We start from the raw sequence: 20292 nt of genomic DNA, 5'->3' as shown, positions 1-20292 counted from the left end.
TTTGAGATAAGTGATGATTTTACATAGGTCTACTCATTGAGTACTGGTCTACAATTATACAAATAATTAAATCTATATTTTTCTATTGATTTAAACTTTTGAAACAAGTGATAATTTCTCATGTTTATTGACATTATACGATCATCACGAATCATAGAGAATTGATAAAGATTTGTACTTAAGATCAAAACTATAGCTGGACTTCAAAAAGACATAGTTCCCTATTAGATAATTAGCTAGAGGGTTAATAGAATATCCCTCTTTCCTTACTCAAGCGACTAGGTTAACAAGTAAACTACTCTAGACATGACAACAAATGTGTTAAAAATACCGAACCAAGAAAGTGATCTTTCCCTTTTTCTTATTTTAATTTCTTTAACTAATATTCCCGTTTTCTTCTTGAATGTTTTGATCGATCTGTAGCGAGATTTGAGAATCGAAGACCGTAAACCATTTCGAATAAGATTTCAATTCAACTTTAATTAAGCAATTGTCCATCCACATCCCCCCCTAAGTCTTAACTTAGCCCAATTAAAGTTAGGATCAACCCTAGTTACATTACATTAAGCTTGAAATGGCCCAATTAAGGTAGGATCAGATCAGCACTAATAATGTAAGATGGGTCAACCCAATCGCTTTTTTTTTTTGGGAAAAAAAAACATAATAGTCAAGTAAAGATGGATCAAACCCACTTGTCAGCACATGCATCATTTCATTAAAAACCTTAAACTTGTTAAGGAACTGCTTGTGTCTTAAGTTCTAACCACCTTCCTCTTGTTTCTTCTTTAACTCTTACCTCAGTTTTGTGTATTTGACATTATTTTAACCTAATTTTCTAAGAAAGATCTTTAATTTTTAATTATCCAAACGAATCTAGGCCGGCAAAATCTCTTTGATCCATACGTAGTTGCCAAAATGGGTCTAGTTTTTGACAAAAAAAAGGAACTCAAAAGTCCATGCTGGGGATGGGTACTAGTGATCTGCAATAAATATTAGTGCTGACTTTTGGCAAAATTTCAATCTGATTTTCTTAGGCTTTGGGTGCTTCCATGACAATATTGACTCTGAAATCCATATCTTCAGATTATGGGTCCCCTCCCTGCTGGTTTAACTAAAGAGTGACAAAAAAAACGGAAAATAAAATTCACTTCGTTTGACTTTCCAGCTTCATATGTAATGAGAAGAGGGTCGACCCGCCCCGTGACCTGGTCAAAGGGATCCTCTTTGTATCATCTCAATGCGTTTAGAGTTTTGCCACAAATTTTACCTCATATACCCCCACATATTACGTGAAAATTTATTATTTTTTTCATAGAATATGATGATATTTTTTATAAAATATAGAGATATTTTTTATAAGATGTAAAAATATTTTTCATGAAATATATGATATATGATAATAAATAGTGACTGATTTAAGGAATTTTTACTGCTTTTAACTCGGACAATGGTGACTGGACACCGGGAGTGCCTGTGTGGCTTAGAACAACACCGGGATCAACTTGCTTTTCTGGCTTGCCGAGAAAGCTCCTCTTCTTTGTATAAATCACCAAAATGCCATTTACATTTTCTTACCATTTCTTTCCCAATGGAATTTTGGAGAATGTTTGTCTCGATACACTCTCCCTTTTATAGTTTAGTCTTCAAGATCAAATTCATTTATTTATGGGTAGTATTATTTAAAATTTTTTATACTATACACTATGCATATGATATGATCTAAATTTTAAAATTTATTTTTTAAATTAAATTATATCACATGAATAGTATGTGATATAAAGATATTTAAATAAAATTATTATTTGTCAATTCTCAAAGAAAGTATGTGTTAGCCAAGATCTAATTTTTATCCTTTTTTTTAAAAAAAAATGTAGAAACAACTACGTGAAAAACTACATTAAAAGCTCAAACCTTAATATAATGGAAAAGTTCCAATTTTTTTTTTTTAAAAAAAAAAAAAATCTAAATTAGGGGAGAGTTGTGCCTCTGCACTCAACACAACATGCAACGTTGTGTTTATGGTTTTCATTGATTTTATTTTCGTTGGAAGAGCGAGCCAAGTCAGCGTCCACAAAAACGAAGGGGAAATGGTCCAGTCCTGAGAAGCCATGACCAGGTATCTCGCTCATATATAACATTCCAAACCGAGCCAATATCCTTGCATCTCAATTTTCTGACTTCTGACTTCTTCTAATTCTTCTTCTTCATCAATTTTCCTACTCTTCTGGTTCTTTATTTCTCTCTGATTTTTTCCACAGTAAAATAAAATCTTTGTAGTTTGTACTCGGGATCGTCTACATCGAAATCTTTAGATTCAACAATGCGTGCAACGGACAACCAAGGTTCTTTTCTGAACCGAATCAGTATCCGCCGGAACCAGGTGGTTTCCATGGATGGAAATCACGAGCAGGAGCTCCAGGACCTTGAGCTCTTCCAGAAACAGGTGGCAGACCGCTTCTCCGATCTCCTTTCATCCAGCTCCGAGGACGGCGCCGATGCCCTCCTCTCCGTCTCCTGGCTCCGCAAGCTCGTTGACGTGTTCCTTTGCTGCGAAGCTGATTTCAAGGCCGTTCTGGTAGTGGGCCGAGACCCTTCACAGATTTCCAAGCCCCCACTCGACCGGCTCGTCCCGGAGTACCTCGACCGCGTCGTGAAGGCGCTTGATGTTTGCAATGCAGTCTCGCACGGGGTAGAAGCGGTTAGACACTACCAGAAGCTGGCGGAGATCGCGGTTTCGGCTTTCGAACAGAGACCCATCTTCGATGGACAGGTCCGCCGTGCGAAGAAGGCCCTGAATTCTCTGATGCTGACTCTCGAGGAACAAGAGGGTAGCAACCTCAAGTCTGCGGAGCGAACCTGGTCTTTCGGGCGTAGGGGTGCCACCATCAAGGACCGAGCCCTGCCCGGACAAATTCAGTCCTTGTCGTGGAACATGGCGATCGGATGGTCGGCCGCGAAGCAAATCCAGGCCATGTCGGCGAATCTGGTGATGCCGCGTGGGGCGGAATCGTCCGGTCTGGCCTCGCCTGTCTACATAATGAGCACGGTCATGGTGTTTGTGATGTGGGCTTTGGTAGCGGCGATACCGTGCCAGGAGAGGAACGGCTTGCCAACCTATTTCCCCTGGCCGCGGCAACAGGGCTGGGCCCAATCTATGGTGGCGCTGCAAGAAAAGATTTCGGAGGAGTGGAAGAAGAAGAGGGAGAAACCCCGCTTGGCCGGGCTACTGGAAGAGACGCAGAGATTGGAGAGGTTGGGGCAGTCTCTGATCGAATTCGCCGAGTCATTTCAGTTCCCGACGGAGGCTGAGGGCTTGGAGGAGGTGGTGGCGCAGGTGGCTGAATTAGCCGAAACTTGCAAGAAGATGGAGGAGGGGTTGGTGCCTTTGCAGCAACAAATCAGAGAGGTGTTTCATACGCTTGTGAGGAGCAGGACAGAGATTCTCCATGTGCTAGACCAAGTTGGGAAAGTGTCTGCACCCCCAATGTAAATCTGGCACACAATAGAGAGGGGTACTGATCGATCCAGGCTCCTGAAGTTAGAAACTTTTTAGGTAATTTTGTTGATCCCAGGTTCAACTTGGTCACGGCAGATTATCATCTATGGTGTTCTTGGCCTATGAACAGAGGAAAGTTTGAACCTGTGATCATTGATTTGGATCTGTACAGGAGTCTTTTTTGGAATTGTAGCTTCAGCCACTGAGATTGCGCTGAAGTATGCATTGCTGAGTTCGAAATCTTACAGAAACTTCTTTGGTTGAAGAGAAATGTACATACCCAATTAAGGTTATTTTGTTCTTAAAGGTTATTTTTGAGGTTCTCTCTTAGGAGGGTTGTCTTATTTGCGCGTTTATTGGTGACAATAGTGATAAGCGTTTATTGGTGACAATAGTGATAAGGAACTTAACACTTTGATTTTGTTGCAAAGCAAAGGGAGTTTATCCCATTGTAGTAAATGACAATGGGAATGCCATTTGGAGGTGTCGAGTGTGATTGTTTCTGACAAGGTGCTCCCGGGAGTTTATCCCAAAAGAAAGACACGGTATTTTAGCCTTTAGGTTTGATGAGTTGAGCAGAGTCATGGGTAAACATAGATGCCTAAGCAGGCTTCATGTAACATGTAGGGGAAGTGGAAGTGGAAGTGGAAGTGGAAGTGAAGGATTTCTCTTTTGAATTATCCGTTGTGTAAAAATAAGTGCACTCGCAATTAGTTGAGATTTTATCCTTGACATCTGCTATCAATCAAATCAAAGAAATTATACAAATTTATTTATTTATTTATTTTTAGGCAAGTTTCATTGATAAAATGGAAATTAGAGTCTGACAATAATTATACATATAAAGAGGAAGGATCTTTCCTACTATAAAAGTCTAGGAGATATTGTGGGATTAAAACGAGGGAATGCTTCCAAATTTCAGTTTGGATGCTGCCTATTGCACTAAGTTATGTGCGCATCGATTCTGAAATCGATAAATTTTTTGCATCTTCCAATCTTCGAACTTGTGTAAGTTGTAGTGGATATCCTTCTTATTGCTTGTATTGTCTAGTCTAAGGCTACCTTTGGATTTGAAATAGCTTGCACTACCTATTTTGAGTCTCCTTCTATTACAATCTTTTTTTAATTCCCTTGTTTGCTGCTTGCTGGATGGCCATAAGTGCTACCGGTGCTTCTCCTAAGTTTGGGTTGGTGCTATAGATGTAATCTGTCTGAAAAATGATTGGGTTTCTACTTTCTAATCTGCATACTGAGGCTATGATGCTGCCGTGATCTTTGACTACCACATCAAATGTTAGTGAATAGTAACTTTCTGGGGGAGTTTGCCACTTTAGTTCCTGTTGATGTTCTTTTATGGTCCAGACTTTTCTATGTTCTTTGTGGAGCTTTGTGACTTTGAAAACAAACCACTCAAATGTTGAGCATTGGGTATTATGAAGAAGTTGGTTTCTGAGAAACCAAAGATTGTCCATGGCAAGAGTTGCAAAGAGTTGGAATGGATGAATTTCATCTTTTAGAATTTTTATGAGAGGTGCAGGATTGAGGATTATTTTAATCCAGTTCGAGATTGGTTGATTGGCAAAGGTGGAAATGTTGATTGTCTCCATAAGATTCTAGAGAAGGGACAATTAAGGAAGAGGCGAGTGAGATTTTCTTCTTTAGTCTTGTAGATGGAAATTACTCTTTTGATTAGAGATTTGGTGGGTAGAATATTATGCATTATTTTTCAGAGAAAGAGTTTAAGTCTGTCCTACATTTTGAGTTTCTAAAGCTTTTTTCAAATTTCAGAGTTTTGGTTTTCTAGTGTAGAGTTTTGTGTGTTTGTTAGGTTGGCATAGGCTGATTTGACCGAAAAAGTTGCCATTGTTACGATGAATCCATTTGATCTTATTATTTATTTATTTAGTGATTAAAGAAGTGATTTTAAATGTATTGATGTATTTTTTTATTTTTAAAAAATACTTAATCTATTAAAAAAAGTGAATATAAAAAAATAAAAAGTTAAAAAACAATTAACCGTCAAGTAGAGCGGATTTCTCTTAGTAGCAGAGTAGCCCAACTCTTTCAAGAAAGTATACAAATTACATTAAGTGTCATTTGGATTCGAAGATGAGTTGAGATGAGTTGTGAATAGTTATGAGATAGGTTGTGAATAGTAGTGAGATTTGTGAGTTAAAGTTATTGAATAATAATAAATAATAGTGGGATGAATTAAGATAGATTGAGATGAATTGTAAATACAAACGAGATCTAAAGGGCTATCATTTATGCTCTTTCAATGATCGAACCCAAACATCAGACAGCTTAGAAAAAAAAGAACCCAAACATCCGAGACGCCTGAGTTGCTGCATTGAATTATGCCGACATTACGGTGTTTAGTTGTAATTGGATTAATTTGTTAAAATAATAAAATATTAAAAAAATCCTTCATAACTTTTTAACTACATAAATTTTTTGGATTTCGAATTTGGGTTTCGAATGTGTCTTTTGTTGTGAATTTTTTATTTTTTTTAATTATCACTTCTGAATATCTCATTAAATTAGTCAATATTACATTAAAATTTAATAAAAGAATGATACTTAAAACTGTAATCAACGGGGGTATTAAAAAAAATGTAATCAACGGAATAAACCAATAGTCTGCGAGCGTGTAATCCGCGCCGTCGAGATATTTTCGGGGACACGTGGTATGATTTCCCAAAACGCTGGCAACGACTTTCGGTCTAAAGCTATAACGGTGTCCTGGCTCTTGGACCCGCTGTAGAGCCACCGACGTTTGTTTATTCACAAGTTCCCATCTTAGATCACAGTGCAGAAAAGCTCCTACTATTTCTATGTCTGCAGGTTCAACTTCAATGCTCAATTCCTTCCTTCCTTCCGTAACGATTGCTCTAATTGCTTTTCTATTTTTCAAGCTACAGTTCGTAGATTAATGGCCTCCATCTCAAACTCGTTGCCACCCAAGCATGGGCTGTCGCTCTGGTGCCCTCGTGCTGATTCTCTTCATCCAACTCACCAGCCTTCTTCGGTCGGATTCAGTGGCTTCCGGAGAAGCTACGTGGCCGCCTCTTCGGCATTCGCTAACGACAACAGAGAGTTCAGTTTATGAGTTTCTTTTTTTTTTTTCGTTTCAGTTTTTGCTTTTTTGGGTTCCCGTTTGAAGTTAAGGTTTTGAGTCTGAAACTTACACTTTAAATTTTATTCTTAACACTCATCTTCCTTCAAGGGAATAATCCGACATACGAAATATTTAATTAAAAAGATTAAATTAGAGTATCAGAATTTAAATTCAAAACTTTGTTACGATACTATGTAAAATTCAACTATTCTCCCAAAAATTTAAGTCAAGGGAAGGAGTTAGATTCAATTACTGTTATTATATTATTGACCAGAAGGGATCTTTCAAATGCGATTTCGCTAGGTTTGTGATCGTTGGAGGTGGCAATGCGGCTGGTTACGCGGCTCGGACTTTCGTCGAACATGGCATGGCTGATGGACGACTCTGTATTGTGTCTAAAGAGGTGAGCCTGCCTTCATTTCTAGATTCATTTGATTGGCCACTGCGTTCGAATGATAATTTGAAATTTTAACTCACAATTTCGTTTATTATTTGAAAGCTCTTGGCTCTTTTTTTTTCGCAGGCATACGCGCCTTATGAAAGGCCGGCATTAACGAAAGCTTACTTGTTTCCTTTAGATAAGAAGCCAGCACGCTTACCTGTAAGGACTATCATTCTTTACGCATTGCATTAGTTTATGTACCCAATGCTTCGAAATTGTGATCTGAAGTTTTTGTGAAGAGAGCACCTGCTGTTAGATCGTGTCGTGAAACTTAGTTTGTATCCTCTAATGAAAGTTTGACACATCAATGTCCTACCTTGTCCTACCTTGTGGCAGTTTTGATTCCTTGAATTTGAAATAGGATATGTTAAGCATACCAAAAAGAAAAGAAATACGATATTGTATAAAAATGTCATTTTCTTAATTATTGTTGGCAATGATCAGGAAGTGTTCTGATTTTGAATGTTAATGTAGGGGTTCCATACCTGTGTTGGATCTGGTGGGGAAAGACAATCCCCTGAGTGGTATAAAGAGAAAGGGATAGAGGTATTCTTCAGAATTCTTACACTGAGCAATGTATAACTTCTTGGAACTTTTCCAATTTATTCTGAAGGGAACATTCATAATTATTTTGTGAATTGCTATCCATAAGTTTGAAATCTTTGTTTTTCTCCTCCCTAGATGTTTTATGAAGATCCTGTAACAAGTGTTGATATCGAAAAGCAAACATTGATGACAAATTCAGGCAAGCTGCTTAAATATGGATCACTTATAATAGCTACAGGATCCACGACCTCAAGGTACTCTTGAAATTTTGAATTACTAACTAATTTGAGTGCTTTCAGATTATGCATCTAAATGGTTCAATTTTTTTTTCACTAATTTTTCAGGTTTCCAGAGAAAATTGGAGGAAACCTACCTGGGGTTCACTATATCCGAGATGTTGCAGATGCTGATTCACTAATATCATCATTGGTAGTTTCTTTATTGTCTTTTTATCAACTTCTTTTGACTTCTTTTGGTATGCTATGCCACTGAATAAGCATATAATTTTTAAACAGCTGCACCAAGTGTACAAGTGTCATATGAGATTCTTGTCAAAATCCATATATTCTATATAGGTATTTACCTTCTTGTTAATAAGGAAGTTTATTTGTCAAACAAAATTGCTTGCTGTTAAAAGACATCATCATATTCAACCAGAACATTTGAAGCTATGCTACATCAAGTGTTAAGCAAATTTAGCTAGCTTTTCATTTACATTTTCCTTCAGTATTCTTGAAGTGGAAGTTTGAAAATTGAAAATTCAGAAACTTCTATAAATGTTTTTTTTTATAAGTAGAAACTTCTATAAATGTTACCACAGAATGTCATCCTTTTATTAAACAGAATGAAATATACTTATTTGTTTTTTAATTTTATTATATAAAAAGCCTCCTATGACAATCACTTAGATGTAGTGGAGAGAATTAGCCAGCCGTAGAGATAGGGACAATGATCCTTTTCATTTAACTTGATTTCATTAAAAATATAGGATGCCTAATTATTTCACTTATCAACATAATCACTTTTGGACGTTGTATTTCTAAAATATCTCATATTTTACACTAAATAGATAGTGTTCATGTTAAGTGAAATGGAGAGGATCCTATAATGTGGAAATGGTGAAATTCTCAGATGTCAACTCTCTGTAAGGATAGATGTGTACCCATTGAGATTTGTGACGCACTAAAATTTTGTTAAAATTGATTTCAAGGCTATTTTGTGGTCTGCATGTTCATCAATGATTGCTTCATAGCTGGAAGCTGCTTATTCCTGGTTTTATATTGACTTCCCATTTTATTTTTAGGAGAGGGCACAGAAGGTGGTCGTTGTTGGTGGTGGTTACATTGGCATGGAGGTTGCTGCTGCAGCTGTTGGCTGGAAACTTGATACGACGGTATGCGTTCTGTCAATCAGCTGCTTAGGTAGGGATGGATTTAGTTAATGAAAGTGACGAATGTTGGAACTTACAGAACTCATAATCATTTCCATTCACATTTTTGGAACATAATTGTTGTTTGATGTACCTGGGCCTCTGCTCTGGTAACCCCTGCCAACTCTTATCTTATTTGACTGGTTTCTCAAGTTCACTTTTAAAAGTTCTATCTTCTTGCCCAGAAAATCCTCAATACCTTAATTAAATCTATTCTTGTTCCAATATCGGTTTGGATTGCTCAGTAGATATGTCATGAAGCAGTTTTTACATGATGGACAGCTTGTGAAAGTTTTCCTTCTATATGATGGGAAAACTTGATGGCATGAAACTTCAGCAGAACTGCAATTTAAACCATCTCAGTGTTATTTGAATTTCTTCCATCCTTTTGTTGAATAAAGCACAGAATGTGTACTCTTACATGGTGATAACTCACTTTTTTTTTTTTTTTTCCTTAAAAAAAGATCATATTTCCAGAGAGTCATCTTTTGCAAAGACTATTTACTCCTTCTCTAGCCCGAAGATATGAAGAACTCTATCAAGAGTATGGTGTCAAATTCTTGAAGGTACTCTCTCTCTCTCTCTCACGCATACATGCACATGCATCATTTGTGTAAAATAGTTGTGTTTAAGTTGTGAGCAGCTGCCATTTGATTATTTCCCTACAAAGAGACTATGTTAGCTTGTTTCCTTGTCAACCAGGGTGTCTCCATTAAAAACTTAGAAGCTGGTCCTGATGGACGTGTAGCTGCTGTCAAACTGGGGGATGGATCTACCATAGAGGCGGACACAGTAATCTTCTGCCCATGTTTGTGAATTATATTTTACACATTTATTCTTATCTAGGGACAAGTATCCTCATCGTTCACTGCATGTTGTATAATTTCATGAGAATGAAATTTGGTCTGTCTTGTTTGAACATGCGAGGTTAAGATTTAGAAGTAGATGAAATGGAAAATGCTATTTTTCTTTTGCAGGTAATTATTGGTATTGGAGCAAAACCTGCCGTCAGTCCCTTTGAAAGTGTGCACTTAAACACCACTGTTGGTGGAATACAGGTGAGCCTAATTTTAAATTACTCTTAGGTAGCGAAAATTAATGCAAATTTGACTTGAAATACTTTGTGCAATCAGAAATCTGATAATAAATTGTTCCAAGCTAACACAACTAAAATAAAGTGTCTTTTCTTTCAATAATCATGATAATAGTTTGTTTCCAACTGTAACTTTGCCTACATTAGGGGCCAGAGAAAAAAATAGATAAATCAATGTTCGTGTAGACCTGATATATATAATATCAAATCTCAGGTTGATGGTCAATTCCGGACAAGTATTCCTGGAATTTTTGCAATTGGAGACGTCGCAGCTTTCCCATTAAAGGTATGTTTATCTCAAATTTTGCTGTAACAACCTTACTTAATCTAAAAATACGTGTGGTTTGCACCGTATAGATTTATGACCGTATAGCTCGAGTTGAACATGTGGATCATGCTCGTCGGTCAGCACAACATTGCATTAAAGCGTTACTGAGTGCCCAAACACACACGTATGTCAGTTTCTTTTCTCGTACTTAATTTCCAGGACATAACATTGTTGTCAGTGTCTTTTTCTCCCTTCTGAATCATTCTATTCATCGATTTGCGTTGCTGATTTGCTTTACTTTACTTTTTGATTTACAGGTATGATTATCTTCCATATTTTTATTCGAGGGTATTTGAGTATGAAGGTAGCCCAAGAAAAATATGGTGGCAATTTTTTGGGGATAATGGTAAGAATCTGTAACGCATGTACTGTAGCATTGAATGCTAGATATTTTTCCTTATATTGGGCACTCTATCATGGTTTATTTTCCCTTCTGAACAGTTGGAGAGACGATTGAAATCGGAAATTTCGATCCTAAGTTAGCTACCTTCTGGATAGATTCTGGTACTGTAATTCATTTGAAATTCTCTCTCTCTCTCTCTCTCTCTCTTCATGCGTGTATGCATGTTTAATTTTCTGTTATTGAAAAAGGATGAATAGTTTATTCTTGTCTTACAGGTAAACTGAAAGGAGTTCTTCTTGAAAGTGGAAGTACTGAGGTCTTTTTTTCCCCAAATTTTAAATACCATCGATGATAGATTAGTCAATACAACAAAAGAGAAAAAGTTTGTGGCAATTTTTTTGGAAGATTTTCGTGAAACTTTGGGATGTTATTTGTTGTGATAGCTGAATAACACAACAATATGATGTAATTTATCACGGGAGAAAACTCATGATCAATGAGTTTCTTTTAATAGGTCTCACAAGTCTTAGGTTCATGCATATACTTCTACTAGAATATATCTGCACATTATTTCTGATGCCAAAGTATGGCATAAGCAATCGAGAAAATGAAAAATTCTTTCTCATCACCCACTATTTACTATCTCACACCTCACACTAAAAAAAAAAAAAAAAAAAAAAAAAACAGCTGTCAGGTATAGGGTGTGGGAGTGAATAGTAGCTGATATATAGCAAAATCCGGTGAGTCAACCTCTGTGCAACCCAAAATTGATAACATGTTGTAGACATACCCATTTAATTAATCAAGCAAACCAAAAGTCGTAAGTAGGAACGGAATTTGAAACTAAAGTCATTTTACAGCTCGATTGTTGGGGTAAGATTTTTAACTCTCGTATTCCTGCATAGATTCTGGGCAATCAATTGGAGCCTGAAGAGAGGACAAGAAACTGATATCTAACATTTAAATATAGATTTTTTTTGGTTCTGTAAAATGCCTCCCACTTTATTATATTAAGCAGACTCTGGATTATTGAACTATTATACTGCCTTTGGCTTAGTAGACTATAAAACTGACGCCTTGTTATGCTGTTTAAGGAATTTCAACTCCTTCCAAAACTTGCAAGGAGGCAGCCTTTTGTTGACAAATCCAGGCTTCAGAATGCATCTTCAGTTGAGGAGGCTCTAGAAGTTGCTCGGACTGCCTTAGAAGTTGAATCTGCAGCCTAACATACTACAAAATAATGCAGGCAAATCTTCAGAGTGCTGATCATCAACCGACATTTCTTCTCTTACCAATATGTAATCAATAAATCTTCAATAGAACTTTGCAGAAGCAGTAGTAGTTCTAATAATGATGTTTTATTTGGGGATTATTTTTCCTCAATTCTCATGCTCTATGCGTAGGAGTTTATGGAATCTTTGGTTGTGTACCAAAGAAAGTATGTACAGAGAGAGAGACAGATGGTACTTGTGTATGCAAATATAATATGATCTTTTTCATTTTTTACTAATATATGAAAATCCAAATAATCTAATGACTCTCTCTCTCTCTCTCTCTCTCCCCTAAATAAATGCAATTTTATTAACAGAAAAATACTTAATAGGGTTGGGTCAAAACCGAAATTCAACCACCTGAGTAGCCCAGTGGCACACAACCCAACAAGGCCAAAAATCAAGAATTGACCCAAAGTTCAGGAGACAATGAACTTTATTGCAAATCCGAGAAAGGCCCATCTCAGATCATTTACCCATACAGGTGTCTGTCAACTTGACTCAAATCAATAGATTCAACACCCATCTTTGTTACATTTATGCCTTTTTTGTTTTTATAATTATTTTTAATTTATCTTATTTTATTTAATTATTATAATTTTTTTAATTTTTATATAAAATAAAATAAATAATTTAATTTTTAAAAATTATAAATACAAATATTATTAAAAAAATATATTTTAATAATATTTTATTCAATTTTTTATTTTCATTTCAAATCATCTCAACATTATAAATTTCTCAAATTTTCACATAAAAATATAATAAATAATTTAATTTTTTTTAATTTTTAAATAATAATAATATTAAAAAATAATATTATATTCATTTTGTCTCAAATATCTAATCTCATCTTTCAGCCTTTTTGGTACGATTTCTTTTTGCAAAACAGAGGATTTGCGCTCTTACACGAAAATAATTGCACCTACCGTTACCAGAGGAACTAAATAACCCAACCACTATGAGAAAATTCAAAATTACCTTAAATGGCCGTCACATTCCTTCCAACCTTAGATGTTTTTTTAGTTACTAGAAATATAACTTCCCCGCACTTCCTTAAAAAAAAAATGGGATAAATTTAGAATTTTTATGAAAAAATTATTTTTTTAATAATAAATCCTACTTTTTAAAAAAATAAATAAATATGCTATATTTAAATATTATAAAATTATATTTAACATTATTCTTAGTTATATATACAAATCAAATATGCATAGGCTCAGAAAGAAAGAAAAAAAAAAAAGAAAAAAAAAAAGTTGACAAGCATAGATAGGAATTGAGATCTTGACAGGTAAAAAAGCCTCAGTGGAACATTTATTGAGATCTTGACAGGTAAGAAAGCCTGTGGAACATTTTTAATATCTTTTTAATATCAAACGTGATAGTCCCCACATTAAAAGTAGTGTTTCCACATCAATCTTTAAAAAATAAATTATTAATAATTTACATAAAATAATCTTAAAATGTCAAAAAATAAAAAAAAAAGCCGAATAGCCTTTCAGGGATGTGGGATCCACTCGAATCACTCTCATCACGGATGGCCGACAACCTATATTTTAGTAATACGGTACAACGTCTATCGCTTCCAGCTGAATTATCGTCAAGTAGAATTGATTTTTTTTTTTTTTATATATATATTTTAATTTTTTTAAAAAAAATTACAATATTATTAAAAAATATTTTATTAATCACTAAATAAAAAGAAAAAAAAAAATAAAAAATCCCAACGATAAAATTGAACGGTAAAAACCATCTGTGAGAGTCTGAGACTACTTGGAACGGTTCAATAACTTCAATTAATGTGCGGTTTTTCTTCAGCTGAAACGCTTTGTCCTTCGAGTTGCCAACTTCTAGACCCATCGTGTTGTATCCCATGCCATATGTGTTGATTTTTCCTCTTTCTTTTTAGTACTTAATAAAGTAGGAATCTTAGGGGTGTACAGTTCGATCCAGTTTTATATATTTTTCGGAACCGAGTCGGTATATTTCGATTTTAAAATTTTAAAGAATTCATATCGAATCGGTTCATTATTAAAATAAAAATTTTTAATTTTTTTAATTTTGATCCGATTCAATTCAATTTTTTTGGTTTTATAAATTATTTATGTTAGTAATAATATGATGTTTATATATATATTTAACTATTAATCTTTTTATATTTTATTTTATAATAATTAACACATACTATTATAGTATTGAATTAAACTATAATCTATATAAATTCTAGACTTTTTATATGAATATATATAATAAAATGTATAAAAATATATTTACAAAAAAAATATATATTATAATTTATTATATGAAAATGTATCTTTAATATATATATATATATATATATATATATATCAAACGTAAATTTATATTAATAACTTAATATTAATGTTTATGTTTAAGATTAAGGTTTTATATTATATGAATTTTATATTATAAGATTAAAATTTATATGTTTATATCAAATGTTATATTAAAAATTATAACATTATTTTTATGTTATATCATATATTATATTAATTTTATGTTATAAAATTAATAGAATTGAATAATACGATTAAAATCTCATGTTATATTAATTAATAATTTAGCATATATTATATAATATAATATAACAAATTATAAATATATATATCGGTACAGTTCGGTTTGAATTGATTTTCAAAATATGAAAATTTTTAAAATATAAAAACCGGTACCATACCGGCTTATCACTGGTTTCAATTTTTAAGAATAGCATCACATTAGACCACTTAAAAATGGGACCAAATTCACCGATTCGGTTTGGTCTAATCTAGCTTGACTGTTTTTTTGATATATTTTTGTTTTTTTTACATCCCTAGGAAGATTCCTAGAAACTTTAGAACAACTCGACATCATACATGGTACAAATTACATGACATGTATATGTATATGTTGAGGCTAATAAATTCAACATTTAATTGTCCAAACTGTTATCATCTCTCACTAACAACTAACAATTGTCAGTACCTTTTTCTCTAATTTCTTTACCAACTTGAATAGTCTAATACACAGAGATACAAACACAACATCAAATGCTCATATGGGTTTCATATTGTTCAGAAATTTATATACACATGATATTAAATATTGTAAGATACACATGATACGTCTCTCTTTTCAGAATTAACCATTTAATTCCATCTTTGCAATTATTGAAGACTTTTATCATGCAATGCACGTGTCTATGGTTGTGAAATAAGAAAACGATTTATGTATAATGAGTGGAATTCAATTCAAAAGAAATGGAATTCAATTCAAAAGAAACTTCGTAAGCATTATTAATGTATGGCTTTTCAACACCTTTATCGATCGGAAAGGTCGTAGAAAGTGTGCGCGAAAAGGTCTAAAGCCAAGACTAGCTATTCAGATTGTGTGTGAAATTTCATTCTTCTGTACTAATTCGGTAAGAGTTGTAAAGCTTCTTGAATTATTTTCTGGGTGCTGTTAGGGTGCCGCCAACAATCATTTTTGGGCGTGTCATCAGGTAAAATTTATATTTTAATTTTTTTTAATATTTTTAAAAATAAAAAAAAATATCAATATATAATAGTTACTTTCTTGACTAATAAATGTTAAAAAAAACAAAAAACGCGTAATAGCCTTATTCTTCTCCAAAACGCGTAAATTTTACGTAACGAAAAGGGCATGACTTTTTAAAAAGCCATGACCTTTGAAATTACAAGGGATCATTCAATAATTGACCTAACTTCTGTAGACAAGGACCGGCCGACATGAAAAGATAAAATGAAATTATCTTGTAAGGGAATGTTGAACTCAAATGAGTTGAATTAAAATAATAAAATATTATTTTTTAATATTATTATTATTTTAAAATTAAAAAAAATTTTAATGATGAGTTAAAATAAGTTGAGATGAGTTTGATAAGTAAGATAATCTTGTCCTATATTAAATTTTTTTTATAATTTTTTTAATATTATTTAAATATAAATATTTTTTAATTTTTAATTTTTAACTTTTTCATTTAATCAGTATAATTTTCTAACTTTATAATATAAAAAATAATCTTAATTTTTCAAATTTCAAAACATAAATTATATTAAAAAATTATATTCTAGTTTTATAATATTTTTATTCAACTTTCTCTCTCCTATTATCTTTTCAAGTAATTTTACGTATAATTATGAAGAGTGCGTAAACGTCACGTAATTATTTTGAAAAATAATGAGAGTCTACTATTAAAAAATTATTTTTTTTTCTTTTCATATAGGTCTCATGTTTTATTTACTTTTTTCAAAATAATTATACGACGGTTACACAATTCACGATTACAAATATTTTTTCTAAAATACAATAAAACTAAATTAACCAATTAAATCATGACACTTGGTGGTGAAAGTATGTTCCTTGGTGTAGATGATCAAGGTATTAGTGTTTCATCAAACAAATCTTTTGAGCCAAGTGGGTCTCCCGATGGCTCAAGTCATTAACTAAAACCTTATCTTGTATGGTGCCCTATTTTTCCCAGTTATATGATATCACTCTCTAGTGATGACGTGTGGGAATATTCCGATATTAATTATTGAGTTTGTTATATTTATAAGTGAAAAACGTTTTAATAAAATTCCATACTATCGTTTTTTTAAAAATAGAAATAATATTTACATCTTATTTTAAAAAAATAGATAAACATAAAAAATACTTTTTTAATAATAAATTTCACTTTTTTTAAAAAAAAAAAAGTACGCGTAGCTTATATGCTTTGGACCGTATCAAGCATTCTTAAAATAAAAAAATAAAAAAAAAAGTGTAAGATTTGGTCTTTAGAGAACCATTTTACATACTTAATAGCATTTAATGCTCTAGACTTCCTATAAAGTTTAAACCCTTTATTATTTGACATAATTGACGGTTAAATTGGAGGGGGAGATAAATAATATATAGACTTACGTGTTTATCTAAAATTGTATTATATATATTCGTCAGTAATTCTTCTCATCAGATACTATTTGTTATAAAGATAAATAATAATTGATATATAGTAAATTTCATTTGTACCATCCAATTCAAAACGATAATCAGAAAGGATATTTATTCCATGCTAATACAACCCTTGCATCCGCAAAGATTTTCTGGCTTTCCCACCACAGGTTGGTTCCTAAGGCATTTGCTACTCCCTTTCGTATTCACCCAGTTTATCAAAGGCCCTTACATCTTCCAAAACCTATTCAACGAAGAGAAAAGTAATAAAAAAAAAAAATTTTCTTTCGCACCCTCCTATTCATGTTCTTCATCTTCTATTGCAGGTCATACTCACTAAGAAGTACTAAATATTGTAAAGTGATCCATATAATGTATTTATTTATTTTTAAAACTTCACCAATATTTAATTTGATTAAGTAATTAAATAAGATTGATCTATTTTCTTACGAGTAATGCTAGATATAGTCATGAAGTACACAAATACCACACAATCATTTTGGAAAAGAGTGGAGTATACTATTAATTTTTTTTTACGTGAATCTCATATTTACTCACTTTTTTTAAAAAGATTATGCAATGCCTGTCCATTCAACGACTGTAAATATCATTTCTACTCTGCTATAGCCTTTATGTACTCGAAGACGTTGATATAAATAAAAACCTATTAGGCAGTCTATAAGTGTGGATGATGCGTCCCAATTCAAAATGTCATATTTTGAATAGTCTCGAGAGTATTGACACGTCGTATTCTTATCCAGATGTTATCCAGATATAAAAATTTGGGGAGAAGCCACTGTAGTGGGAGCAACCGCTGCACACCCTACGAGGCATAAGTAAAATGATGAAAAACACCCTACAACATTCATCTCCCAAATTCAAAATTACTATGGACTGAGAGAGAGCTGATGAGAGAGAGAGAGACTGAGATGTGTGAGAGACGATGAGAGAGAGAAGGAGATGAGAGAGAGACCGACGATGACAGAGAGATTGACGATGAGAGAGATGATGAGAGAGAGAGAGAGTGACAATGAGAGAGAGAGACCGGGATGGAGATGATGAGAGAGAGAGCGGAGATGAGAGAGAGAGTGTGGCGATGAGAGAGAGCGGAGATAAGAGAGAGAGTCGTTGATGAGAGAGATGTTGGAGAGATGATGAGAGAGAGAGGTAGCCGTCTGTGCGTACAAAAAAACAAAATAAATAGACTAAAAATAACTACATAATATATGCAATGTATGCACAACTACCGTAGCTGCTATGTAGCAATACTAAGAGATTAGTAGATACAAATACCACCAATTCCATGACTTGATACACAGCTTTCGGGTCCACCTGCTACTCTCCAATTTAGTTGACTTTTTTTCTTGACTTGCTTTTGGAATTCCCCCTAGTTTTATTTAAGTCCTACCATCTTCCAAAACCTGTTCATCGAAGAGAAAAAGACTTGGGGTTCTCTCTTTCTTCGCACATTCTCCTTCTTCAGCTGCTTCACTTATTTAATCTCTGCTCATCCATTCATCTTATATTATATGTGATTAATTAAACTAAGCTGTGTTAAAACACATTTATTTTGCTTCCCCCTTCCCTTCCGCCTGTGTGAGAACTTTGGACCCAGGAAAATGAAGGTGAGGTGTTGTTTCACGATTTTTTTAATGAAGTAAACTGCATGCAATTCTTATACTGTAGAGTTCTTGATGAACTTTACTGTTGATATTCCAGAATTCGTTGTTTTCTTTGATCATTTTCTTCATTGCACTTGTCACTGTTCTTGAAACTATCCCTTCTCTGAAAACCTCTGGATTATTCATAAGCAGACTTTAGAAATTGATTTCCAAAAGTATGAACTTTTCTGGGATGATCGTCTTTCTTTATTTAGAGAGTATTACTGTTTCTGTTTCATCATGGTCATGTTTGTTGTCTCCAATCTCTGAAACAAAAATATTTTGTTTTTGTTGCAGAAAGTTGTGTTGAAGCTGGACTTGCACGATGACAAAGAAAAACAGAAGGCCCTGAAAGCAGTTTCCAGCCTTATAGGTATAGACTCTAACAGGTTTCCAGCTGCCTATGTTTTGTTAATGACAAAGACAATGAAACATATTGGTCGTGCCATCTCTGTTTCAAGATTTATTTTAAGATTAATTGAATGCAACTTTTGTTATTCGGATAATTTTATTTCCCTTCTTTTTCCTGCAAATATCTGCGACCAGTTGGAGCTATCAGTCCTATCTAATTAAACGTCTCGGATTTGATTGAAAAAAGAAAACTTAATCACTCTCTGCTCATAACTTATCTAATTCTGCTCTGTTCAACAACATTTGCAGGCATTGATTCAATTGATATGAACATGAAGGATCAAAAATTGACAGTCATTGGCACGGTAGACCCGGTGGATGTTGTGAGGAAGGTGAGCAAATTTTGGCACACAGAACTTCTGACCGTTGGGCCTGCAAAAGAGGAGAAGGAAGATGAGAAGAAGGATGACGCTAATAAAACACAACCTCCTCCCGTGCTCACATACTATTATTATCTGCCACATCATGGAGAAGAGTATCAAAATAACTGTGTCATATGCTGATTGGTGAGGCCTGAGGAAACAACTGGAAGATTGGATGCTTTGTTGTAAAACTGAAATCTGTCAATAAAACCCATTGCAGAAAACCATGAGCAGAGGTCCCTCTTGTGTTTAATTCATATCTGTTGAGGGAAAAATTAGTTGATTGGCATATTCTTATAAAAATATGTGTAAAATTGAGTTGTAACAAGTGTTGAAGCAGTGTAATATGAAAAAGACCAAAGTGTGCTCAACATGGCTCAACTGGCGCTCGAGCAGGACCTTCTAGAGAGGTTCGCTCGACGTGCGCTCGATTCAGCGCTCGAGCGGAACCAATACAGCGTGATTCGCTCGATGTGCGCTCGATGCAGCGCTCGAGCGGAACCATACAGAAAGGTTCGCTCAAGGTGCGCTCGACGTGGCGCTCGAGCAGAACCCATCCAGAGTGGTTCGCTCAAGGTGCGCTCGACGTGGCGCTTGAGCAAAACCCATCCAGAGAGGTTCGCTCAAGGTGCGCTCGACATAACGCTCGAGCATAACCCATCCAGAGAGGTTCGCTCGATTTGCGCTCGACGTGGCGCTTGAGCAGAACTCATCCAGAGAGGTTCGCTCAATGTGCGCTCGACGTATCGCTCGAGCGGTTTCAGAAGACAACGTGCGCTCGACCTTCGCTCGACACCTCGCTCGAGCCAATGTTCAAGACAACCTAATTTTGAGCG

The 20292-nt window shown here is 34.3% G+C and overlaps 3 protein-coding genes across 6 annotated transcripts; all 3 read left to right on the top strand.

Moving 5' to 3' along the window:
- Positions 1-2015: 2015 nt before the first annotated feature.
- On the top strand, positions 2016-3802 carry LOC121237581 (protein ROH1-like). The gene is made up of 2 exons (XM_041134395.1): positions 2016-2116; positions 2259-3802. Exon 2 carries the CDS (start codon positions 2321-2323, stop codon positions 3488-3490), a length of 1170 nt encoding a protein of 389 aa, XP_040990329.1. The 5' UTR covers positions 2016-2116; positions 2259-2320; the 3' UTR covers positions 3491-3802.
- A 2383-nt stretch (positions 3803-6185) lies between these two features.
- Positions 6186-12322, top strand: LOC121237560 (monodehydroascorbate reductase, chloroplastic/mitochondrial). Of its 4 annotated transcripts, none has more exons than XM_041134354.1 (17): positions 6186-6340; positions 6418-6592; positions 6918-7017; positions 7138-7215; positions 7531-7602; positions 7738-7856; positions 7947-8031; positions 8906-8995; positions 9496-9597; positions 9734-9823; positions 10009-10089; positions 10339-10410; positions 10482-10576; positions 10710-10798; positions 10894-10956; positions 11071-11111; positions 11890-12322. In XM_041134354.1, the coding sequence occupies exons 1-17, from the start codon at positions 6331-6333 to the stop codon at positions 12019-12021; spliced, it is 1494 nt and encodes a 497-aa protein (XP_040990288.1). In that variant the 5' UTR covers positions 6186-6330; the 3' UTR covers positions 12022-12322. The 4 variants fall into 4 exon arrangements, with proteins under 4 accessions (XP_040990288.1, XP_040990285.1, XP_040990287.1 ...); XM_041134351.1 differs by having other exon boundaries at positions 7114-7215; XM_041134353.1 differs by having other exon boundaries at positions 6197-6332; positions 7114-7215.
- Positions 12323-18362: 6040 nt separating this feature from the next.
- On the top strand, positions 18363-19658 carry LOC121237645 (heavy metal-associated isoprenylated plant protein 39-like). Its single transcript, XM_041134487.1, has 3 exons — positions 18363-18647; positions 18981-19056; positions 19344-19658. Exons 1-3 carry the CDS (start codon positions 18642-18644, stop codon positions 19595-19597), a joined length of 336 nt encoding a protein of 111 aa, XP_040990421.1. The 5' UTR covers positions 18363-18641; the 3' UTR covers positions 19598-19658.
- The last annotated feature ends 634 nt before the right edge of the window (positions 19659-20292 follow it).

Source organism: Juglans microcarpa x Juglans regia, chromosome 6S (assembly GCF_004785595.1).
Source record: "Juglans microcarpa x Juglans regia isolate MS1-56 chromosome 6S, Jm3101_v1.0, whole genome shotgun sequence".
NCBI lineage: Eukaryota > Viridiplantae > Streptophyta > Magnoliopsida > Fagales > Juglandaceae > Juglans > Juglans microcarpa x Juglans regia.
Note: the sequence above shows the minus strand (reverse complement) of the source record. Positions and strands in the feature narration are given on the sequence as shown.

What these genes read in the sequence shown, in the direction of transcription:
- LOC121237581 (XM_041134395.1), top strand. Translation starts at nt 2,321, where the DNA reads ATGCGTGCAACGGACAACCAAGGTTCTTTTCTGAACCGAATCAGTATC.
- LOC121237560 (XM_041134351.1), top strand. An exon ending in TCTGTATTGTGTCTAAAGAG is followed by an intron (nt 7,018 to 7,113) that starts GTGAGCCTGCCT and finishes ATTATTTGAAAG; the next exon opens with CTCTTGGCTCTTTTTTTTTC. An exon ending in CTACCATAGAGGCGGACACA is followed by an intron (nt 9,824 to 10,008) that starts GTAATCTTCTGC and finishes TTTCTTTTGCAG; the next exon opens with GTAATTATTGGTATTGGAGC.
- LOC121237645 (XM_041134487.1), top strand. An exon ending in AGCAGTTTCCAGCCTTATAG is followed by an intron (nt 19,057 to 19,343) that starts GTATAGACTCTA and finishes CAACATTTGCAG; the next exon opens with GCATTGATTCAATTGATATG.